This window comes from Salmo salar, chromosome ssa26 (assembly GCF_905237065.1).
Source record: "Salmo salar chromosome ssa26, Ssal_v3.1, whole genome shotgun sequence".
Classification (NCBI taxonomy): Eukaryota; Metazoa; Chordata; class Actinopteri; order Salmoniformes; family Salmonidae; genus Salmo; species Salmo salar.
In genome coordinates, this window is record NC_059467.1 from 12,487,556 (window position 1) to 12,512,404 (window position 24,849).

The 24,849-nt window shown below is 43.4% G+C and overlaps 1 protein-coding gene and 1 long non-coding RNA gene across 11 annotated transcripts in view; one reads left to right on the forward strand and one right to left on the reverse strand.

Annotated features, from left to right (window-relative positions):
- The window catches only part of znf536 (zinc finger protein 536), a 189,288-nt gene that overhangs the window by 20,916 nt on the left and 143,523 nt on the right, over positions 1 to 24,849 (reverse strand). Inside the window, exon 8 of one of the 10 annotated variants that reach the window (XM_045708876.1) lies at positions 4,758 to 7,246. The exons of the other annotated variants lie outside the window; for them this stretch is intronic. Within the exon in view, the coding sequence (XP_045564832.1) occupies positions 7,116 to 7,246 (131 nt within the window). The 3' untranslated portion in view covers positions 4,758 to 7,115. Of the gene's footprint in view, positions 1 to 4,757; positions 7,247 to 24,849 lie in introns of those variants that run through there. 10 annotated transcript variants of the gene reach the window in all.
- The window catches only part of LOC106587308 (uncharacterized), a 50,841-nt gene continuing 34,491 nt past the window's right edge, over positions 8,500 to 24,849 (forward strand). The window contains exon 1 of the long non-coding RNA XR_006762245.1: positions 8,500 to 9,051. This is a non-coding gene — a long non-coding RNA (uncharacterized lncRNA). The remainder of the gene's footprint in view (positions 9,052 to 24,849) is intronic.

Sequence of the window (24,849 nt, forward strand, 5' to 3'; positions counted from 1 at the left end):
GTCTGTACATGCCATTCAGCTAGGACCATAAACCCCATACTGTAAGGTCAAACTTCTCCAGTGGTCAGAGCCTCTGTACCTGCACCTGCAGTGTCAGTGTCCTCTCTGTTGAGCAGACACAAACCGGGGCCTCTCCCACTTGTGATTGGCTGAGGACTGTTGGGGCTCAAGGGTGCACGGGCAGTAAATTCATCATGTGATGATGGCCTGTATGTCAGCTTGTCTCAGCAAGTGTGCGTGCGTGTGCGTGCGTGCGTGCGTGCGTGCGTGTGTGTGCGTGTGTGTGTGTGTGTGTGTGTGTGTACGGGCTGACCTGTCACTGCAGACAGCTAATAGATGTCCAAGTCTGTAAGAGTGTGGGCTACAGTCTCTGTGTGCTTGTGTACGGGAAACGGAGAAGATAGAAACAATAAGAAAGAGAGGGAGCAAAAAAAGAGTTCATTTGGACTAAAAGGTAATAAACCACTCACACGGCAGATAAGCCTTGTGGAAACTTCCTGTTGACCTTCTAGAAAGGATTAAAAAAGAAGGCTGATAAAAAAACGAACCCGTGTCAAAAAGGAGCGTTATGACTGAAGCAGTGGCTAACAGAGAACAGAGAGTGATGTGTGTGTCAGGCTAACCGTGGGAGCTGAACAGCCAGAGGAGACAGTGTCCTAAACAGAGCAGATCATGTCAGCTCGCCCGATACATGCCAGGTGCTGCTCAAGGCCTCTGAGCCAATTAAGAAAAAGAAAAAAAACAACACAAGAGAGGACGAATAAAAACATCACACTTCCCATGGGCTCAGGAACAGAGGAGGGCCGGGATGGAAAAGTTGCCGTATGGAGTAAGTCCCCTACAAGGTGCTCATATCGCCGCAACATGATCTATCTCTCTCCTATGGCAGACATTACAAGGGCAACCCGGTCTCTGGCTGTCACAAACATGTTCCCAGCACAGCTAAGTGGTCTGCGGGTATCAATAACAGTCACTGTGTTTCCAAGGCAAGGGGACTGGGCTGAGAGTTATTGGAAAGCACCATTCTTAATACAGTCCGTTATGATGAATATACGTACCTTTCTCAGTGACGACCAGGTTTAGAACAAGATCAAGACTTCACTTCCCTCTGTGAGATCGGGTTGTATTTTCAGCGTGTGATCTGCAATGTGTTACACGGTATAAATCTGGCGAAGCTTTATTTCCTGCAAAGCTTAAATTTCTTGGCTTATTTTTTCTGGCATAACTTTTTAAACCTTATCGTCAGTGCTTTCCCCCATGCAAGCTTTGCCTGTCCTTATCTCTCTCTGTCCTCCTCCTCCTCCTCCCTTCTCTTATTTTCCTTCCCTCCTTCTCTCTTCCCTTTACTCGGCCTCTCTCTTCTCTCTTCCTCTCAGAGAGAGAGAGCCCTATTTGTCTGCTTTAAGTGAAATCACTCAATTCTCAAAAGTCAGTGGGGGACTTTGGAAAGGAGAGGGCCAGGAGAGGGCCACCTCCAAATAAGTTCCATTAATCACAAGGCAGAGTCTAATGTAACTAATATTTTACAATTAGAGGAGACAAGATGGAGCTAAAAGCCATCTATCTCCCTTACACCACATGATCATCGATTCATAAGCCAGAGCCTGAGACTAGCACAGAAACACATTTACCAGGAAACAGGAGGCCAGGGGACTGTGTGTTTGTGTGTGTGTCTCTCTGTTTGTGTGTGTGTGTGTGTGTGTGTGTGTGTGTGTGTGTGTGTGTGTGTGTGTGTGTGTAGAGAGAGATATTACTCTACACTCTACAGTACATACAGTACAACATAAACAGCATTTCAGTGTACTGTAAATATGCAGGGATTGTCTAAACTGATTGAGCAGAAGAGATGACGTTATGTGGTGAGATGACCAGTGTGTGTCTGGATGTGGGTGTGTCTGGATGTGGGTGTAGATGGGTGTGGGTGTGTATGGGTGGGTGTGTGTTTATTATTGAACAGCGTTACAGTTTAGGCTTAGAATCCCAAAACAGTACCGGTATTTCTCAAATTGAAATAACTTAACGTTACAATCTCCCTGTCTATGAGGATAGTGCCAAGCACAGTCTGAGAGGCCCAGACTGTACAACCATGTCTTATGGTTACAGATGGGTAGCATTCAAACGACAGATCATAAGTAACTAGCACCTTCATAAGCATATATTTTCAACATTAAATAGACTTGGTTATTCGACACTGTGGTTGCGGGGTTGATAACGTTGGATCAAATTGCTCAGAACAAAAGGTGCAATTTATTGTAGAATTCATTTTAATTATTATTTATTTATTTTATTGTTATTCTATGATACTATTGTCGTAAGTCAGTCCTTTCAGTGCAATGTGAAAACAAAGGCAGAAAGTAGCTAGTTGCCTCCTGATGTGGTAAAAGCTGGTCTTTACCTCCCTCTAGTGGCCATGGTGGAGCAGTGCATAATGCAGAGACGCCTGCAACATGGAGGCCTGTGAAATTAACCACAGCTGAACAAATGAGCGCAAAGACAGGTTCAACTGGAGGTCACCATCTGCCCAGTTACAACTGCTGGCACACTTGAACGGAGCCGCACCATCATCTTAAGCACATCAATCGCCGCTGCACACATTGCAGCACAATATGGCGTGAAAAGGAAAGAGGAAATGGATGCAGAGAGAGAGAGAGAGGAAGAGAGAGAGACAACGGCAAGATGAGAGATGTGAGAGAGGGAAAGAAACGAAATGAAGGGAGAAGAAATGTTCATCAAGCTCTGAACAGGGTCATGAGGCAAACTGATGACGCGCCACAGATCATCAAGCAATGAAAAGACATAAGAGCAGAATCGAATGAAAAAAGACCTGATGTGTTCTTTAATCAGTGACACGTGCACGATCACATTCACAGTAGGTGAACACACACACACACACACACACACACACACACACACACACACACACACACAGTAATATCCTGGTTTTGATTAGGGACTGTCTGATTTGTAATCATACAAAACATCCTTCCTTTAAACTCTATTTAGTTTGGGGCGGCAGGTAGCCTAGTGGTTAGAGTGTTGGGCCTGTAACCGAAAAATTGCTAGATCGAATCCCTGAGCTGACAAGGTAAAAATCTGTTGTTCTGTCCCTGAACAAGGCAGTTAACCCACTGTTCCTAGACCGTCATTGTCAATAAGAATGTGTTCTTAACTGACTTGCCTAGTTAAATAAATTTTAAAAAATGTAAAAAAAATCACTTCCAGAGACAGAAGGAGAAAATAATTATGTGAAATGGTTACTTTCTACGGATGTGAGTTTTATTAGGACCAGATTCCGTGCATCACAAGCGCCCCCACATCTGGTGCGGTGCAGCTGATCCGTTTAAAAATTAGTCAGGCATTGACCTGGGCCTCTTCCCAGCAGGCTCAGCAGCCGCTGGGTCCTGACGTTAGGTTAACTCAAATATGGATCCCATCAACCAGACCTGGATCAGGTTTCAGCCTGTACCACCAAAGAGGAGGAATAAAAACAGAAAAAACTTCCCCTTGAAGAACATCCCAGACTAGAACTAGGGGAACAAAGCGGACTTGAGTGACGTGTACTTTTGATGTGGGTAAGGAAGTTTTATCTTTTTGAATGTGTTCGTACTGTTACTTTCCTGCCTATGACATTGCTATGGGAAATGGAGAGATTCCTTAGATGAGACGAACACGGTCTCGGGGGCTGGAAGGTGCAGCACCCTCCAGCTTGGTAATGGACCTGTGAAAAATTATATCACAGCACTATCTGTCTTAGATCACACACACACACACATACACACACTAACCAATTACACACAATATGTCCAAAACAACTTTGCGTGATGGATAGACTAGAAAAAAAGAAACAAGGAGAAGAGCAATTATTTGCCCACCCTGAAATAAGACTGGATGGTGTTTTGGAATTAACAATACATTGGCCTAAGGGCACAGGGCTACAGTTAGCAACACCATAACTTGTCATCTGAGCTGTCATGGAACAGGCCAGTTTGGTGCTACACGGTCAGCTCTGTAGTCAGTCAGCACTGTATCCCCTCTGGCTACTTCCTTGTACAGCACTTAACAGTGAAGTCAGGGAGAGGGGAGAAAGATACATCATTTATATTGCTCATCATTCAGCGCAATATAACAAGCGCTTCACCAACAACAGTCAAGAGAAGTGTTCTCAGCTGAACACTGATCTTTCTTTCGGTGTGTGTGTGTGTGTGTGTGTGTGTGTGTGTGTGTGTGTGTGTGTGTGTGTGTGTGTGTGTGCGTGCGTGCGTGCCTGTGTGTCTGTGCGTGTCTGTGTGTCTGTGTGTGTGTGTGCGTCAGACGGGATGTGGTCCATTGTGGGTCTCCCTGGTTTACATGAGTGTGTAAACCATTTTCAGTTTTCTTGTAGCTGAGTGCATTAGGGGTGGAAGCTGATGGCTAGGCCTATACTCATGTGTGTATATCTTTTAGAGCACAAAACTATCTGAGTCTGCATAGGACAGTTCTCCATCCAATGCAGTGAGGTGACTTTGTTGATGGTGGTGGATGACAATATCACATAGGCCTACCACAATTAGTTGGTATTGTAGCCTATTCAACAGTATGAGCATAGTCCATGAAGCTCTGAGATAAAGGACTAGACTGGAAATTGAATAGTTTTGAGGGAGTGACATATTCAGACTATCGTTCACTCAACACTGGCATTTTGATGCTTTATTTTCTCCTAAGTGACTGTTATCCTGTGGGGGGAAAAAAGAAACAATCCATCGCTCGACAACAATCCGTTATAGTTTGAATACATTTTATTTTTATTATAAGTACAGTTCAGTAGTTACAAAACGAAGCATCTGCCATGAGAATACAGCAAACAAAAGGTTTTCAGCTCACAAGACAGGTTCGTACGTGGAATGCTCTTATACCGGTTCAGAGAGAGCCAGGTAGTTAATATTAACCTCTCAGGTATACAACCACACAACGGAGAGAAGGGGAGCGAGGGCATCACTATGGGACTGACCGGGCCCTCTGATTGGTTAACTCAGACCCAGTCCCACAATCCACTTCTCAGCACCCTGTTTAATTCCCTACAATATCACTTTTTGTTTTAATTTCTCGTCCTTCCCCCCCCCCCCCCCCCCCTTCATATTTTGGAATTGGGAATTCTAAAGTCAAGAAAAGCAAATTAAAAACAGGCTCTTTTTTTGTGTGGAGTTGAATTTCAACCCGATGTGGAATTTGAGCATCGATCATCACTCTGCTTTAGTAACAAACAGTATGTAAATGATGACCACACAGGTGACTTGCATGCCTTGGGGTTGGCACTATGATAACATTTTTGTCAAAGCCATGTACTGTAGTCCTTCAAACTGAAAATGTACTGTATATATGTGCACTGTACATACCGCATTAGAATTCTCAGGGTTCACAAGAGGACATAGAAACATTTCACAATGTCAAGGGACACACAGACACACACACCTTCATTGTAGTTAGTTAGCTAGTTTTGTACTGTATAGATTTGATTTATAATACTATCACAGTGCAAAATACTTTTGGAAAAGAAAAAAAAAATCCTTCTATGCATAATGTATTATGTATATATGGGCATATGTTTGGAGCACATGAGTAGATTGTCAATCTTTTTCTTTTTTCTTTGAAATGTAGAAGGCAAAAAAGTACAGTACTTGGGGGGAAAAAAAATGGATCAACCCTAAGGCCTACCATCTAAAACAACTAGCTTCGTCGATGCAACAACAGATGACCGTATCTAAGGCTAGACAATATTTGTTTTTCCAGTTTTTCCGTCTTTTTTTTTTAAAGTAAATACATCAAACCGTTTCAGTAGTCAGTAACACTTTGCAACATTGATTGGTGGCAGTATCTTACAAACATTTGCAACACTATAGTCCTTGAAGTCAATAAGAGAGATGAAAAGGGGAGAAAATACAATCCCCTTTTGTTTTTGATATCTTCTCTTCAAGCTCTATGTTTACCTACAGGACAAGGTCGTGTAAACTAGTTATTACCGTCACTTCAACACTTTCTGCTCTTCACAAACAACGGGTTTTTTTTTTGTGTTTTTTTGTTGTTGTGGCTACTTCTCTCTTTTTACATTTAGTTCTGAGCATCTACAGGCTCTGTGATTTAGAGCGAGAAAAGAGTCTTCACTTCAGTCCTGTTTCTGTTATGGGGAGAGGGTGGGGTGAGGATCCTCAGTCCTCTGTCCATCATCACACCTTACTGTATGTACAATGCTCAGGCTTTCTCTTCTCGTTGTCACATCTACTAACATCCCAATCATATCTGAAAACTACTGCTCTCTCTTAGTTAGCTAGCACAGGAAAAGATTGTCAGAGAATGTCATACTTCTGGTTTAGTTTTTCCTTTATCTTCTCCCTGTTAGTTCGTTTTTGACACGCTGAGCATTGGGCCCTAAAACAGGGTAGAAAATAGCAACTAAAATGTGCGTGGAAATAAGTGTGCTTGGTCTCCATAGATGGTTGGTCTGGTCAAAAGGAGCGTGTTAAGCTACAGCTCCAGCTGGACAAGAGTGGGAATGGTACAGTCCAGGGACAATACCATTACTGTGATCCGGGGATCATTAAATACCTGTCTTTGTACTGGGTCTGATAGGAGAGAGAGAGAGAGAGAGAGCCTGTCGTACAGGTGAAGCACAGGTCAGCACAACAGTTCAGTCTGAATATTATCTTCTTTTTTTTTTGTCAACAATGATGGACGCCATCTTGGATCAAGGAATGTGTCATAGTAGGGGTGTGTTAGGGACTGTCATTTAGCAGGTAGTTTAATCAAAAACATCAAATCAAAGGAGAGACATGAAGAAGACAGAAGATGGAGGGAGGAGTCATCCATGAGAGGACAGGAAACCGAATGGTTAAAGTCGCTGTCTGTCTGTCACTTTGCTGAGCGTCACATCCAGTGGCCTCTACAAGTCATTTCAGCAGGTCTGTCTCTCAGTCTCCTCTCCATCCTCACACGGGGCAGAAACACTCCTTCATAGTTCCTTTTGAATGACTTCTCTTGTTTGATCGTAGCATGTTTTAAATAAAGTCTTTGATATAGTGTGTTCCTTCATCACCACCATCATCATGTTCCTGCCTTGCTCCAGCCGGGTGCTCGGGCCGGAGTTAGTCTCTGTTAAGAGAGGCTGCGTCGTGCGTCTCAGTGTCAGCTAGGTTAGGCAGCGCGAGGTTAGGGTCGAGGGTCAGCGCGGGGCCCAGGGCTCCATGGCCTTCCTCCTCTCCTACCCACAGATGAACTACAGTTAAGAGAACAAACGCAGATTAACAAGACTGCCCCCGGACCCCACCACAGCCACAACACAACCATTCTGACACTAAACATAGCATAGCAGTTATACACACAAAATGGCCACCTCTTACTGTAACAAACATCACAAAGGGTGAAGTAAGTGCAAAACAGAAACTGACATTCTGTTCAGGAACCAACATTTCGCATTATTATTACACATATATGACTGACAAACTTCTAGACTAACATTGAGGTGACTAAATTTAAAAAAATGATGAACTTGGTTCAAATGTATGCTAGGCCTCTAACAGGGACTCAGAGGTGAGGTTGTGAGGTGTTTATCAAAGGTTGCAGTCTATAAATGGTATGAGACACTAGCAGTAACATGATTTCCATACTTTTTCCAAGCAAGTTTGTTTGCTAGATACGTGTACTCAAGTAAGCAATTATACTACACGTTTGAATCCCAGACAGTAAAACACGCTCATCTTCAAGTTCTGCAACAGTGTGAGAGCTAAATAACATTTCCTTTCACAGTTCCATTGCCTCAACAACTTCTAGAGGACATGTTTTGGCAATAAAATCTACCGAATACGTTTCCATGTCATGTTCTTTTAAAGTGACGTTATGAAACTGACAAAGTGAAATGAAAATTGCTTTTAATCGATTGTGCTGTCGCAAGGAAGATATCGAAATGAAATGAAGAGTCGGTGCAGAGCAACGGAAAGCTAAAAACAGGATAAAACATCATGATTTTGATTTCTCAAAGAGCAATTACGCTGACACCTACTCTCTGTATTAAGCTACACAATCACACCGTCACTCTCAAATCAAGACGTACTGTATGTTCACTTAAAACTCACACGTCAAACAGTTTAGAAAAAGGCCGATGAAGATTCTAAAGAGAATTAAAGTAGCCCTCAGGGCTCGTCTGAGTTACAAGCAATCTTCGTTCACACTTGAAACATCCTATGCCAGGCGCGTCAACAAATTAAAACGTTCATCTCTGAGTGTTAACTTTCAAGACATACTGCACACAACTGCTTTCATCTCTTAAAGAGAGAGCATCACTGTTCTGCCCATCATTTGCAGTCTCATCTGCATGGTTCTGTACCACGGCGCAGTCTAAGGAAATACTGTCAGAGCCAACTTTGACCACTAGATGGCAGACTAAGCCTGTGTATGTCATGTATGCATTATATAATGGCAATATGATGGAACAGCCTGTTGGTTTATACTATTCTACGTCTACATCTATGCTTCACGCATAAATCTCTCATTACTCAGCCATTCACTAAGGAATCTGACTAAATGTCTATCAACACCTTCATTTTGGAATGCAGCCAATGGCATCCTGTCTGTCTAATATACGAAGCCCCTCCCCCTCCGCCCCTAAACAAAATATGTTGTCGTAGTCCACCTAATAAACAAACAAATGTTTTCCTTTACATAAAAAGTATCTGGTCTCTCAAGGGTGGCTTCTCCTCGTGATTTCCCTTCTTCTTCTTTCATTTTTATTTTTTTAACTTCCAGTAATGAGTTACAGATTAAGCCCCATACTTGATTTTCACTGTTCATTAACTAAGCCACCTGGAATGTTATTATTTAAGCATGACATTTCTTCTCCCCCAACAACTGCCACTGCGAGCAGGAGATTTCCAGGCCAACTTTATAGATTCCTCATAACTTCCTCTCAGTTTTAATTTCCCATTCGTGTGCGGAACAGATGCACCTCACCAGCCAACCCAAGGACCTCGTTGACATTCCACTTGTGTCTGCCATCTTAAAAACAACTACCGCTTATCATACCAGGTCAGTACTGTTTCAATAAATACGATCTGGTCAATGCTGTAGACTACATACTTTATCATTATAATGTAAGGAATCCTACCATTAGGAAAAGCATTACATGTATTATGCAAAAAGTAATAATATTGGGATTGGTAAATGCTACAATTTATACAACAGCATCAGGTCATCAAGACTCTCTATATGTGTGACAACTGATTAGATCATTATTTGTATGAGAACGTATATATTTTACAGTGAATTGCAAAAATGCACCGTAGTCAAAAGGACTATTGAAAATGCTGAAAGGGTGAGGACGCCCTCTACTGGTAAACTGTGAGATAACAGTCAGAATGGCCATTTACTGGAGAAGAGGGCCCTAGAAACCCAGGCATATGGTAAGAGGACACATAGCTCCAGGAGCCACCCTGTGTTAATACATGTGTCATGCTTAACAGAATGGATAAATGAATAGATGGACAGAACAATGGCCTAACACAAGGCTGAGAGCATGTGTTGTAAACCGCCTTGGGAAATACTAGTGTTAGCATGGGGGTCTCTAAGCAGTCTCTCACATGACATTCACAAGCCATTTTGCTGTGAAAGCCTCGCTAGTACGCAAACTACACAAGACTATTAAGCTAATCGGTTACTATGGAAAACAGTATAAATCCTTCTATTTTACATTGTGTTTTGCTCTGGATTTGTTACTGGTATGTAAAGGTTTGAGACGAAAATGTAGAATTCTGTTGAGGCCAAACTAAAGCAAGAGAAGTAATTCCCCCAGATAATCCTAGCCTCCATGTATTGTAGATTAAGTGCTAGTCTTCTAATGATGTGGGTTTGACTGCATGAGACTTGAGTTTAGCTGTAACATAAGTGCCATGGAAGTGACTGATGCCCTATGTACATTTGAGTGTGCTGCAGGCAGGCAGGCAAACAGGCAGTTACAATAGAGTACTGCCATTGAAGGTGCCTCTGAGGACTTTCTTCTCTCCCAGGCATCCGGCGACAGTCGAAAAAGTGTTGTTTTTGGCAAAGGTAGGCCTCATTGTAAAGCCAGTATTTATAAATATGTAAATATGAACAGCACACACCACCGCTTGAGCGCGAGGAAGTGAACCCAAATCATATTTTTAGAAGGTTTTAATGAATACAGGATGTTTATGAATACCATTTGCTGTGATTCACAAAGACTAGAGGAATCCACATCCACCCCCATCCCTCAAAGCACCACTAAAGAAGAAAAAAAAAAGCACATTTGCGGTGAGACACAGCAGGATTTTGTGTTTATGGCTGTTTCTGCTCAGATCCCCATTAGAAAGCACACTACTGCGTTAAAGGTGCACAAACAGTGACAAACTCCTGCATGTGGTAGCGGCACAATGAATAGGTTCCCAGCTATACTGCATCAAGGAAGAAGATTTGTGTTTCCTTTTTAGGTAAGACAAAAGTACAAAAGGAGAATCCATATATGCAGGGGGGGGGGCTATTTTGCTCTATCTGATATTGTATTTTTAAAGAATGGCACTACACAATGTAGGTATTGTTGTTTAAGATTTTATTTGATGCGTTCCTCCTTACCCGTAGGTATTGTATGAGACATGGGCGTACAGAAAATTCTAGGTCTTGGTTGAGAAACAGTGGGCTGGAGTGAGTGCCCTCCCTCTCCCAGTGACTGTTTCTGAGACTAAGATGGTTGGATAGATAATACCTCCGCTGAGCAATTTAAGCCCAAACACTCTGATGCAACAATCTGTCTTCTTTGCCTGATAGCGTTTCCCCCCCCCCCCTCTTTTCCAAATGACTTTCTTTCATATCTAATTATATTTGCTAATGATCTTAGAAGAGAATAATGGAATGTGCTTGATCTATTACCTTTTTTTCAATACATAAATACAATACAGAGAGAATGGCTATTCAGACAGAAGAAGTATGCAAGATTGTAGTGCTTCTGATGGGCAAAATAACCCTCTGTGTCAGAGCGCTAATGGAGGGATTTGAACTCACAGATCACAGAACAGCGAGAGCGCTGTTCTGACTCCAAATTCAAACATGCAGTCACAATTTGCGCCTAAGTTGACAAACAAATGGCACATAGGCCCATTTTTGTGTCATGGTCGTGACTTGAAGGTTGATTGTGTGGCTGGCAAGCAGTGGTGGAAAGGGTACCCACTTGTCATATTTGAGTAAAAGTAAAGACCCTTAATAGAAAGTGACTCAAGTAAAAGTAACCCAGTAAAATACTACTTCAATAAAAGTCTAAAAGTATTTGGTAAATATACTCAAGTATCAAAAGTAAATGTAATTGATCACATGTAAAAAAAGTATAAAAAAATCCAAAGTAAAAATCATTTCTGATTAATTTTATTAAGCAAACCAGACAGCACCATTTTCTTGTTTTTTTTAATTTACAGATAGCCAGGGGCACAATCCAACACTCAGACATCATTTACAAACAAAGCATTTGTGTTTAGTGAAGCCACCAGATCAGAGGCAGTAGGGATGACCAGGGATGTTCTCTTGATAAGTGTGTGAATTGGACCATTTTAACTTTTGGGTGTCAGGGAAAATGTACGGAATAAAAACAACATTATTTTCTTTAGGAATGTAGTGAAGTAAAAGTAGTCAAAAATAAAAAATAGTAAAGTACAGATACCAAAAACGACTTAAGTGGTACTTGAAAGTATTTTTTACTTAAGTACTTTACACCACTGCTGGCAAGGCATTAGCAGCCTGTTAGACCCAACAGTAAGGTGGGTTGTTTGAATGTGACCCCAGAGGGCAGGACCCTCACCCTAACGCGTGTGAGTCTCAAAGCAGGACAAAGTGTTGCATGAGTAGGTTTGCACAATGTGGAGGGCAAACTTGACCATGTGATCACTGACTTTTGCCTTTACCCTCCATTTTGTGTGGTAGAGCTACTGCTCAAGGCTCATCTATCTATCTATCTCTCTCACTCTATGCATGCCAGTGTGCCTCACTTTGGGCCCTGCTAATGAATAGCCCTGCACTCCCTTGCCAAGCCCCGGTCCCCTCTTAATCCTCTCCTCCATTCTTCCCTCGGTCTTTTTCCCACAGGCAGCCGGACAGCCATGCCATGACAGACGCACTAAACCCCCCGCATTAATGGAAGGAAATGGCATTCGATCTCTATTTGATCTCCTAATCATTTCTGCTGAAATGATAATGAGCGCCCTTCCAATCTTCCCACAGAGGATAAAATAAATAGAAGAGATCCTCTCTGTACCCGAGAAATGACATCTCAGTCACCCCCCCCCCCCCCCCATGTACTCACAACCAACAAATAGCTCCCCTTTAAATAAGCAACATTTCAAATACAAACACACAAACTTGCACACCCAGACGCACACGCACTGGCGACTGCTGTCTGTGATTCTTTTCAGCTGACATAATCCTGATTGATTCGTTCAGCAGATAAAAACTCTGTCCACTTCTGCCCTTTACTGCGGGAACATAATACCAGCCTTTATTCAGCAACAATGTAACATAACGGCGTTGGAATGTGCAACCCCCCCAAAAAAATCCCATTGCTTGTGGTTTGAGCACAAGCTGTAGTCTAATGTAGAAGGGGAGGGGAGAAAATAATTAACCACAGATTACCCAAGTGCGCTGGCGCTAACAAGGTCAACCAAAGGCTGTCGCTAAAAGTTTTTGTTGTTGTCTTTGTAGAGGGCACATTCTGGTTGGTGGGACGAGCCTGGGATCTTCTGTACTCCCCCCCCCCGTCTCCATTGTAAAAGGAACCTTTTGTTTGGCAACAGGAAGAGATGAGGTCATCTGTGCTCATCAGGCCTCATTTGAGTATGAATAATGCTTTTTATTCTATCAAGCCTGTACGCAGGGAGGACCTAGCTGTGCTTACATAGACCGCACACACTTCCTTCCTTCACTTCCATATGGACTACAGGCTGGGAATGTTACCGTTACAGTTGTTAGTGATTTTCAATGGACAAGAATGTCTGTGACAAGCTACCGTACAGTACATGACTTCAGGGCTATAAAAAGGAAGATGAGATCACAACACCTGTCAAAATGAAGGTTTCAATTCCACAACATACAGACATGAAAGAGCACGCGCACACACACACACACACACACACACACACACACACACACACACACACACACACACACACACACACACACACACACACACACACACACACACACTCCCTCGAACACTGACACGTAGCAGCGGCTAAAACAACATAAAGATATTCCGAGGCCCTCTCGCAGGCATGTCCTGTATTAATTGTCTGTGCTAATCTCACAGCTCTGGGCTCCCTCGAGTGTGTGGTATTATTCGCACTAGCATCGCGCCACTGCCATATCTGGTTACTAATTTTGTGTGGCGTCGCGCTGCGGTGGGAATGGAGAGGAACGCTGAAGCGACTCCGTCAGCCTGGGACGAGGTCCCCTCTGAGTGACGAGAACGACACTGTCTGTCACATCAGAGAAACGGAGGGGGGAGGGGGGGGTGAAAGACAGTGAGAGATAGAGAAAAAGAGAGAGAGATGAGGAGAAACAGAGTGGGCCTTTAATCCACCACAGTGGGCCTGTCACTGCACCTCCTCACAGGTTCCCTACTCTACTACTACAGACAGACAGAGCACAGGAACCTGCCTGCCGCTGAAGCACAGCGCTTCCTAGGGCAGGAATCACCCTACACTATAAAATGGGCTCCTAATGGATCAGGGACAGGAGTTTAAAATAAGAAAAGAAGGCAGCTGGAGACTTGGGATGTGCTCAGTGATGAGGATTCAGACAGGGAACACTTCCCTTTCTCTGTGTTCATCATAAACTTGGAATACGCCCGTGATTGTGGAAGCGCCAATAGTATGATACAGAAATGCGTCTTCTCAGACAAGCTCTACAGTGAATCATCTGAGGCTTACTATCGTAATAAGGACAATAAAGGGAGTTCACGGGCAAGATCAAACAGTAGGGTGACACCAGAAATGTCTCTGAATGCTACGTTGCACTAGCACTTTCTCTGTTGATCCCTCTTCCTATCCTCCTCCTCCTTTCCCCCCGTTCTGCCTCCCACATCACCACAGTGTGCTGCAATGGAAAATCACGAGCACCTGGCTTGTTTTTTGTTTTTTTTTATATGATTTTGCAGACTTCCTCTGGTCTCTGATGATTCAACAGTTCCCGGTATAACATCTGCTACTTACTCTTACTGGGTCTCAATTAAGACAGCGCTATTCATGAATCAACTTTTATTTATGTTTCTGTTTTTCACATATGTGCTCGAGAAAAGAAGAGCCAAAAGGGCTCAAAGAAGATGTTTAGAATAAGGTCAAAAAGTGAGTAGACTTAGAGAAGCTCTGGCAGTGAGGGGACACGTATTAGAGGGAATAAAAACAACAACAGCTTTAAACCTACAAAAGCTGGGCTGTGAATTAGCATCCGCCTTTAAGAAAGGACCAAAGAGAAGTGGTGATATGATTATGTAAATGAAAACAGGATTTCCTGCTTGCTGGAAGCATTTCTGACCCATTCTCGTTGCAAATCCTCCATTTAAGAATAATTCCCGAAGGGAACCCCTCCGTTGCTTAACGGGATAATTATGATATACGAAACCTTCCAGGACCCCCCCCCCCCCCCCCTCCTATTTCTCCGGCTCAGTCTTCCTCTCCCTCCCTCTCTTACTCTGCAATGGTCAGCCAGCACCTCCAGAAGGCTCATTGTTTCCGCTCCAGTAACAGAAACAGTGAAAGAAACAGAAGATTTTCTTCTGCAACTACGTTTGACGTACACAGGTTGTTAATTCTACAGCTTCTTTAAATGGGGGGGGACGACATGTCCAAATATACTGACAGACACCATCTCTGTTTTTAACTCAAGAACAATTACAGATTATTATTGTTCTGGTGAAGCCCAATTCAACTTGAGAGGTATTATAGTACACATCTACATTGGGGCAGTGAGTTTAACACCATATGAAGCAATTAAAAAAAAAATCTCTAGTGGACTGTTTGGACTTTACTTCCTGGTGAATCCTTAGCCTCTGCTACAGCACAGTATCTCTAACCGCAGGCCTTAAGCAGTGACACCCTGCTCTTCATGATTAGACCAGCTCCTCCCACTAGGATCTTTCCTATTACCCCTCTCAGTCAGCCTGTAACATGTGACCTCAGCGTGGGGAGAATAGATGTGGAATTGTATGACATATTACTGAGCTCTCAGGGTACGTGTGTGGCGGAGCGTTGGGAGGCAGTGTGAAAGGCAGCCTCTTCAGGTTTAGGTGTGGCTTTGTGTGTGCGTCCTTCGGCCCACGGTGGACGAACGCCACTGTCTAGCCTTAAACAGTCAGTGAGAACGGAGGGACTAAAGCAGCCGTGACCAGAGGCTATCAAGCCCGGCTACAGTCCCTTTGTGATCTGACACAGCCCGTACAATATTACACACACACAGAAACCCCTTAAAAAAAAAAACGATACATGAAAAGGGCGAAGAGAAATCACTCCGGTACAAACATGTCATATTCAGATCAGTTTAATTGCAGGCTAGGCCGTTGTTTAGTTTTTTATTTACTTTAAAGACGTCGTTAGAGAGCAAGATGTCAAACTATTCAGTGCTGGTGGAAGCACTTACAGCAAGTCTTTTTTTTATTTTTTTTTCACTTGACGCGGCCGTAAACAGTCGAGAAAGATCAAAACTATTCATCTGAGACCAAGACTCCGTTTTGAGATGACAGATATGGCAAAAGTTTTCCGTGAGATTGTGTGTGAAAAGGGAAACAGATTCGGAGAGCGAAGGCAAATCAAAGAAAGACTTTCGACGTATGAAGATGTGATCACTGAGGAACGTTGCACAAGGGGACGCGTCCTGTTAAAGTTCTCTCCTTTTTTTTCAGAGGTTGGGTGGGGCGGGGGGAATGGAAGAGGAGGTGGGGCCTCTGTAGTGAAATGGCCCCCTACGCAAACTCACCACAGCCAAAAAAAAAGGAGATGTTCTCTTTCGCTCCGGAGCGATAATGTGTAATATCAATTATTTATCTCCAAACACTGTTTATGAAGCTGGGGTGGCGGTTCTAATAAGCAGAAAGCGGAACATAAAATTTCACAACACGGACGAGGTGTTTTTCAGAATCATTACTTTGTGTGCGCTTCTAATTGAGTCCTCATAAATTACCAAGTAGGTAAAGCCTTGGTGATGATTGTTCCTGCTCTTGGCCAGTACCGTGCCCTTGGAGGGACTAGACAAGGTAGTGACACCCTCAAGAGGAACACTTCATTGCTCTGTGCATGACACTCTGTCTGATGTGGACTGTGTCTTACAGTACAGGTAGACAACATGACTGAGATAAGGATGAGAAAGGACCCACTGGGCACGGACGTCAATTCAACATCTATTCCACGTTGGGTCAACGTAATTTCATTGAAATGATGTGGAAACAACGCTGATTCAACCAGTGTTTGGCCAGTAAGGAGAGATGAAAGTGGAGTTTACTCTCCAGACATATTGATTGAACAACTCAAAAATACAGGGTTCTTCAGTTTCTATGGCGCACATTTCAAAAGTATAAAATATGATCAACATTGTCATTAGTTTACTCATTTCCAGGATGGTAATGCAGGAACAAGTCTAAAGATAATGCAGGAACAAGTCTAAAGGTAATGCAGAAAAAGTCTAAAGGTAATGCAGAAAAAGTCTAAAGGTAATGCAGAAAAAGTCTAAAGCTACCGCAGAAACAAGTCTAAAGATAATGCAGAAACAAGTCGAAAGGTAATGCAGAATCAAGTCGAAAGGTAATGCAGAATCAAGTCGAAAGGTAATGCAGAAACACGTCTAAAGGGAATGCAGAAACACGTCTAAAGGGAATGCAGAAACAAGTCTAAAGGGAATGCAGAAACAAGTTTAAAGGTGATGCAGAAACAAGTCTAAAGGTAATGCAGAAACAAGTCTAAATGTAATGCAGAAACAAGTCTAAAGGCAATGCAGAAACAGTCCTATTTTGATCACTCACTCCTCTCATTGTTCTGACATTGAAATCCATAACATTTCTTTTGTTCCTTAGCCTTCTCTCTCTTTTCCCAAGGCTGAGAAACATCAGACATGAGAACCATTTACCCGTTTCTAATATAAAAACTCGGGAAATGTACCTGGGATTATAAGTCATTGACAAATAACCTTGCTGAGAGATGCAAACTAGATTTTGTTCAAAGCTCTCCGACAGCCTCAACAGAGATTAGTTCAGTTCTTACCAGTTCAGTGATGTCACGGGGGAAATGTGTTTAAAGCCACATTGATTTATTGAAAGATTTCCCAATGAGAAGACGTCTCTCGACTTAGCGGCGAGTTTGTGTGCGCGCACGCTTGTGTGTGTGTGTGTGTGTGTTTCTGCACCTCAAATAAATTAAACAAACTGCAAAGAACTGAGAACAGAGAAGACATATTTTTGAACAAATTAAGAGCAGAAGTTACACTTAGAGACTGCCGTTTGATGGCTGAGACAACCACTTTTCCTTTGTCGTTTTCTCTCTCTCTCTCCGTTTACCACATGCTGTTTATCCTGCTGAAAACAGTGATTGTACAGCGCTGAGACACACAGGAGAGCTGACGAGGTTGTATAATAAGGCTTCTTTGTTCCCCTCAGGGAGAGAGCACAGCATTCATTTTACAATATTACCTTTTTTAAGAGTAATTATGAGCATCTGGTGCAGGGGGCTGTGGGAAACAGTGGGCTGTACAGTCCAGTCGATGAGTGGCCTGAAGTGGATGGGACCAGAACCCTCAAGATGTCACCCCACACAACTGTCAGAGTGGATGACATTAACCCCCTCCCCTCCCTCTCTTGATCACAAGCCCTCTCTCCCTGGTCTCCCTTTCTCTCTGCTCTCTCTCTCTCTGGTTCCCTCTCTCTGTCTGCATCTCTCTCTTTTTCTCGCTCTTTCTCTCAATCTCATGCTGCTTCCTTTTAACTCGTGAGGTCAGACGGAACCCCTGGGCAGTTCTCCCAGAATTCTGTGCCTGGTGAAGTCCTGCAGAGTGCCTTCTGGAACTATGGAGTGACCGCCAGAAGCACACTGTTGAACTAACCCTACCAGCAAAAACCTGATCATATCCATCCATAATAAATGCCCCAAATATATTGAGATAAAGGTCAAGCAAGGGCATTTTAAGTTCTGTATTCAAGCAACTATGCCCAGATATTTCTTTCAGACTAACGTGATGCCCTCGGATGACGGGAAGGCACATCGATGGCTGCCGTTCGCCCCCCTGCCTTCTCGCTGCTCTCCAGGCGTGGGAGGATGACAGCACAATGATCCCTTGTCCAAATGAAAGGCTTTGTGTATTCATCTATAACTGCCCACCATGCAAAGATAACCAGCCACACTCAGGATCAATATAGAACAGACAGAATTAAAAACAAAACTGCAACAGAAGATGGAGAATGTGTCTCTCCTCTCCTTTTCTTTGTGGACAAAGAAGATAAAGAGAGGAGGGGCTGACTGTTCGACTGACAGAAGTCGGACCAGTAGAGAGATCAGTGAATGCATCGAGTAACTTTAAGTTGAGGTTATTTCAAACCCCTAGTATCACATCTTAATTCTCTTATCTGTAAATGTAACCGGTTAACAGAGATCTGACATGCTTTTATATCAACGTATGAAACCGAGCAGGCGTACTGTCTGGTTGGACTGTTGGGTTATCGCAGAGAGACAGGAGTGAACTTTTGGGGCGGGCGGGTGGACGCCTTTAAACAGAGGCAAGAGAAACACGGCTCTGCGGCAGTGAACAAACACAGCCTCTCCAGCTAAAAAGCGCGCCAGCCAAACACGGGATCAAACAGTCCAGCGTTTGGTGTAACGATATCGACAGAATGTCAAGCACACAACAAGGTCTGGAAAAAAGGGGAGGGGGGGGCTAGGGTGGTGTGTGTATAGTCAAAAAGACATACAAACACAAACATACACACACACACACAAACATCCTTGCCTGTCAATCAGCATAATACAATACGGCTACAATCTAGCGTAACATAAATGCAAGCGGTGGAGAACAAACGGCAAAGAGAACGCTTAGATGAGGAAACAAGCAGACGATTAAACTGAGTTCCATAAAAATAAAAACTAATTTAAAAATTCTTAAGCGGGTATTAAAAACATGTACAGTTGAAGTCGGAGGTTTACATACACCTTAGCCAAACACATTTCAACTCAGTTTTTCACAATTCCTGACATTTAATCCTAGTAAAAAGTCCCTGTTTTAAGTGAGTTAGGATCACCACTTTATTTTAAGAATGTGAAATGTCAGAATAACAGTAGAGGGAATGATTTATTTCAGCTTTTATTTCTTTCATTACATTCCCAGTGGGTCAGAAATGTACATACTGTACACTCAATTAGTATTTGGTACCATTGCCTTTAAATTGTTTAACTTGGCTCAAACGTTTCGAGTAGCCTTCCACAAGCTTCCCACAATAAGTTGGGTAAATTTTGGCCCATTCCTCCTGACAGAGCTGGTGTAACTGAGTCAGGTTTGTAGGCCTCCTTGCTCACACACACTTTTTCAGTTCTGCCCACAAATAATCTACAGGATTGAGGTCAGGGCTTTGTGATGGCCACTCCAACACCTTGACTTTGTTGTCCTTGAGCCATTTTGTCACAGCTTGGGAAGTATGCTTGGGGTCATTGTTCATTTGGAAGACCCATTTGTGAACAAACTTTAACTTCCTGACAGATGTCTTGAAATGTTGCTTCAATATATCCACATAATTTTCCTCCCTCATGATGCCATCTATTTTGTGAAGTGCACCAGTCCCTCCTGCAGCAAAGCACCCCCACAACATGATGCTGCAACCCCCGTGCTTCACTGTTGGGATGGTGTTCTTCGGCTTGCAAGCATCCCTCTTTTTCCTCCAAACATAACATGGTCATTATGGCCAAACAATTATATTTCTGTTTCATCAGACCAGAGGACATTTCTCCAAAAAGTACAATCTTTGTCCCCATGTGCAGTTGGAAACCGTAGTCTAGCTTTTTTATGGCGGTTTTGGAGCAGTGGCTTCTTCCTTGCTGAGCGACCTTTCAGGTTATGTCAATATTGGACTTGTTTTACTGTGGATATAGATCTTTTTGTACCTGTTTCCTCCAGCATCTTCACAAGGTCCTTTGCTGCTGTTCTGGGACTGATTTGCACTTTTTGCACCAAAGTACGTTCATCTCTAGGAGACAGAACGCGTCTCCTTCCTGAGCGGTATGACGGCTGCGTGGTCCCATGGTGTTTATACTTGCGTACTATTGTTTGTACAGATGAACGTGGTACCTTCAGGCGTTTGGAAATTGCTCCCAAGGATGATCCAGACTTGTGGAGGTCTACAATGTTTTTTTCTGAGGTCTTGGCTGATTTCTTTTGATTTTCCCATGATGTCAAGCAAAGAGGCACTGAGTTTGAAGGTAGGCCTTGAAATACATCCACAGGTGCACCTCCAATTGACTCAAATGATGTCAATTAGCCTATCAGATGCTTCTAAAGCCATGACATAATTTTCTGGAATTTTCCAAGCTGTTTAAAGGCAGTCAACTTTGTGTATGTAAACTTCTGACCCACTGGAATTGTGATACAGTGAATTATAAGTGAAATAACCTGTCTGTAAACAATAGTTGGAAAAATTACGTGTGTCATGCACAAAGTAGATGTCCTAACCGACTTGCCAAAACTATAGTTTGTTAACAAGAAATTTGTGGAGTGGTCAAAAAACGAGTTTTAATGACTCCAACCTAAGTGTATGTAAACTTCCCACTTCAACTGTAGATTGTTTTAGTAATTCCTCTCGCATGGGATTTCAACAGGACATATAAATCAGCAGCCAACTCAAAGGTGCCTATGGTTTGCTCATGTACTTCCACATCTAAAGTATCTTAATGGATACTGCTAGAGCTCTCTGCTGGAACACCACGACAGTCTATCAACTGTGTCCAAAACAGATATTTTAAACTCAAAAACTTCTATGAGGATTTGATCAAATCCAGAGTTGATTTAAATAATGATTTGGATGGAAAGAACTGATCCTGTGGTAACTTTCACCACATGCCCAATAGAAATAGTGTAGAAACCCAAAACGTGGTTAGTCTGTATTCTGGACGGGGCCTGCTTCTTGTCTGTAATCAGACGTGTCAAAGCCTCCTGCTGACAGGTCCCAGAGCCCTCAGCACTGTCGCTCACAGACTCAGAGTTTGATGTCCCACGCTGGTGGACACATTCTACATCCTCCATCACATGCTTCTGATTTAGAGTTTGGATCTAAGAATGGACTGACTGGCTATCATCTAAACATGATACCCCCTTAACCTAACAACTCTGCTGGGTTGGAGTTCCCTCTCAGTGCCCGTCTCTGACCTCTAGGTGGTGCTAAACTTTTAGATGTGGTGAGCCTGGGAGCATGTGGGTGTATTTTCGAAAGACAATAAAAACATTAATTTGCCCTGAAATTATTCCTGACGTAAATGTAAAATGGTGCCCATTGGAACCCAGTAATGAAGCATGCGGCATCTCTGCAGCTCCTAATTTGACTAGTTAAATGACTCCATTACGTGTCTAACAGACAGAGGCAAATCATTTCTGGTCAGTTGAGGCTCACTTACCCACATCGTTGTGCTGGGGAAATGTAAAGACCTGTGTCTACTCTCCCCTTTTGTCTTTTGCCTTTTTAGTCATCTGATTACAGTACTCCCCCCCCCCCCCTCCCAAAAAATAAACTGATAGAAAAACACTTGGGAATGTGGTGGCACGGGCCTGAAAATCCATTAGTATATATAAGGCGCATGGTACAGTATCTGTGTATGTTTGTGTGTAAGTAGATCACCATGTTAATTACTCAACCCAGATACATGATCAACGTATAGGCACACATACTAAAGAAATTAACAGACAAACAAAAGCCACAATCTGTGTCAGTATTTTCCATCCCAAAAATGGCATATTTAATGCAGATTTGTGTAATCCTAACCTTGACGCGGAATTGGATTTTGCCGTCAGTGTAAAAACAGACAGAGAGAGAGAGAGAGAAAAATATTACAATATATTGAATTATTAAATAGACTGCCTGCTGTCCGTCACTGTCACTTAACACGTGTTGATGGTGAAGTGCTGTCCTACCAGCCACTGCGTGGACATCTGTTACTAAAATGAGCCCCCCCTACTCCCCCCCTCCCCAAATCTGTACGCTATTGAAATGTATTAATTTGTTTGTTTGTTCATGTTGAAAGCTACTACAATGACCACACACACAAGTGAACATCTATAAACACATACACACAGAACACACCGTTCCTTTTTAACACTAACAATCCTTGGAGACGGTTCATAAGGGGCTGGCTTGTCGTAGCATGTCAGGAAATCAGATTCAGTATATTCTTCACTTTCATGGGACACAGCAGCAGATGCAGAGCAATTTACAACCGCATCCATCCCTATAACCTCCCACCCTTAAACAGCAACATCCCCAATCCACTCCTTCTTGTCTCCGTAATTGACAAGTTGCAGAGTGGAGAAGAAGAAAAAAACTGAAGGGGCTAAAGACGCCTATATTTGAAATTCCTTCCCTTGTACACCTGAATAACTGCTCATATTAGAGAACACTGTTGTCAAGCTGATGCTACGTGTGTATACATCTGTCTGAATTATATTATAGGGGCGGCAGGTAGCCTAGTGCTTAGAGTGTTGGGCCAGTAACCGAAAGGTTGCTAGATCGAATCCCCGAGCTGACAAGACAAAAATATGTTCGTTCTGCCCCTGAACAAGGAAGTTAACCCACTGTTCCTAGACCGTCATTGTAAATAAGAACGTGTTCTTAACTGACTTGCCTAGTTAAATAAATACAAATGTTAAAAAATGTGACTGTACATGAGCATATGTCTTCTCCTATCCAAAGTTGTGGACATATATCGCATTACAGTAGTTCAGGCCTCCTCTGAAACAACTGCATTGACTTACAGTCCTTTGTGGGGCTTGTCATAAGAACAGTTGAAAGACCATAGCGACTGGACCTGTAGTCACATGGCTAAGGTGTGCTGCTGACACATGGTGGCCTAAGCAGGTGACGGTGTGTTCATAAGCAGCTCTGTGAGTTGCCATGCCTCCGATTAGCATATAAATCAGTTGCTCTAATTACATCATATTAGCAGGACAAGGAGAGAGGGACTTACAGTATATATATATATATATATATATATATATATATATATATATATATGGTGTGGCGTGATGAGCATTGACCACTGCGTGTGCTTGTAATCTGGCACTTCCTGGAACACATGGAAAGTGCAGCAGACCGGAAACCACAGATTAGGAAGGTACTCGATACACTAACGCCACGTTCACCAGGGCTTAAAGTATAATAGACTGACTAGTCATAGGAAAGATATAAGCCCCTTGCGTCTGTTCCCGTAGCATGACACGTGCCCACAAGAGGATGCGGGGTGTTTCTGGGGATAGGGTTATGAGGAGACGGATGTGCCCGGGTTGTGCTTCAGCTTGGTAGGACGATTGCCGACTGATTGACTGAAGACGAGGGCATATCATGAAGACAGAGTCCGTCTCAATGGATTGACGTGGTTGTTGGGGACTGAATCCAACGGAACATGACGCCCTAAAAAAAATCCACGTACTGCACTATTGATCCAGACCACCCGTCCATCCATCCACCCCACCTCCTATAGATTGTGGGATAGTGAGGGCCCAGGGGGCACCACCGTCAGTTAGTCCCCGTCAAGAAATGCCGGCCCTGGGCATACTCTGGTGCCACTAATGCCACCAGCTGCTACAGCACTGCCCTATGTGAGTAAGAGCAGGGCCTAAGTCTCCTGGACATAAAAGGCTTTAATGCGATAGGTAATTATGTAGTCTGATCTCATAGCCAGGGGATTTAAGAGCTAACTATACCACCAGCACCCGCCCTCCTGGAAACACATATCAATGTCTATGAATAACTGGATGATAGATAGACTGAAATAAAGATAGATACAGGAGATAGATAAGAGACAGGGATATTGAGATCCAGATAGAGATGCCGATGAAGATAGAGGAAGAGAGTGCGAGGGGGAGAGAGATAGAGAGACACGGATTTGTCGTTGCGTTTAATGAGAAAAAGCACTCCACTTAGAATGAGGAACTTTCTCAAGTGACACGCAACAGGCTCTGATGTTAGATGCCCAATAGGAAAATGTTGTCGGGCCTCGTATCCTACAAGCTACATGTGTCAGACGTTAAATATACATCTCCAGCATTGAGGAGAATATGTCTGACTTTTATGTGCACAGACTGGCCTTTCTGAAGTCAAGTGGGGTGTTTTCATGGCTGGGCGCCCCCCAGTGCCCGCTTCCTCCCCCATCTTTAACGCTCACTGGCGTTTTTGACTGTTGATCCTCCTGAAGAGGACAGATCAAATATTCCACTCGAGTCGGAGCCTTCCGTTTCGGGCGCAGATATGATTGGGGTTGACGGACGGGCCTGGTTTGAAGTCTTAACAGACAGCTCTACTTTGATATCCTCGCTCCCAGTGTATCACCAAAGACACAGGGAAGAGAGGAGGGGGGGGTTAGAAGAGAACGAGAGAGATGAACAAAAGCATCTGTGGAGTGGTCAGGGCCAGCGGCAGCTTGAGTCGGAGGCTTTTTGAAGTCCCCCCCCCCCACCACCCTTCCTCGCCCCCAAAGCCCCTACTGCCTCCCCACTACTCTCTCTCTCTCTTGCCCTCGCTCTCTTCCCTAATGGTCTCTGGTAGCACCCATTGCTGACACACTAGATGGTACCGCTCCACGACACCACTGCTGAACCCCGTAGAGT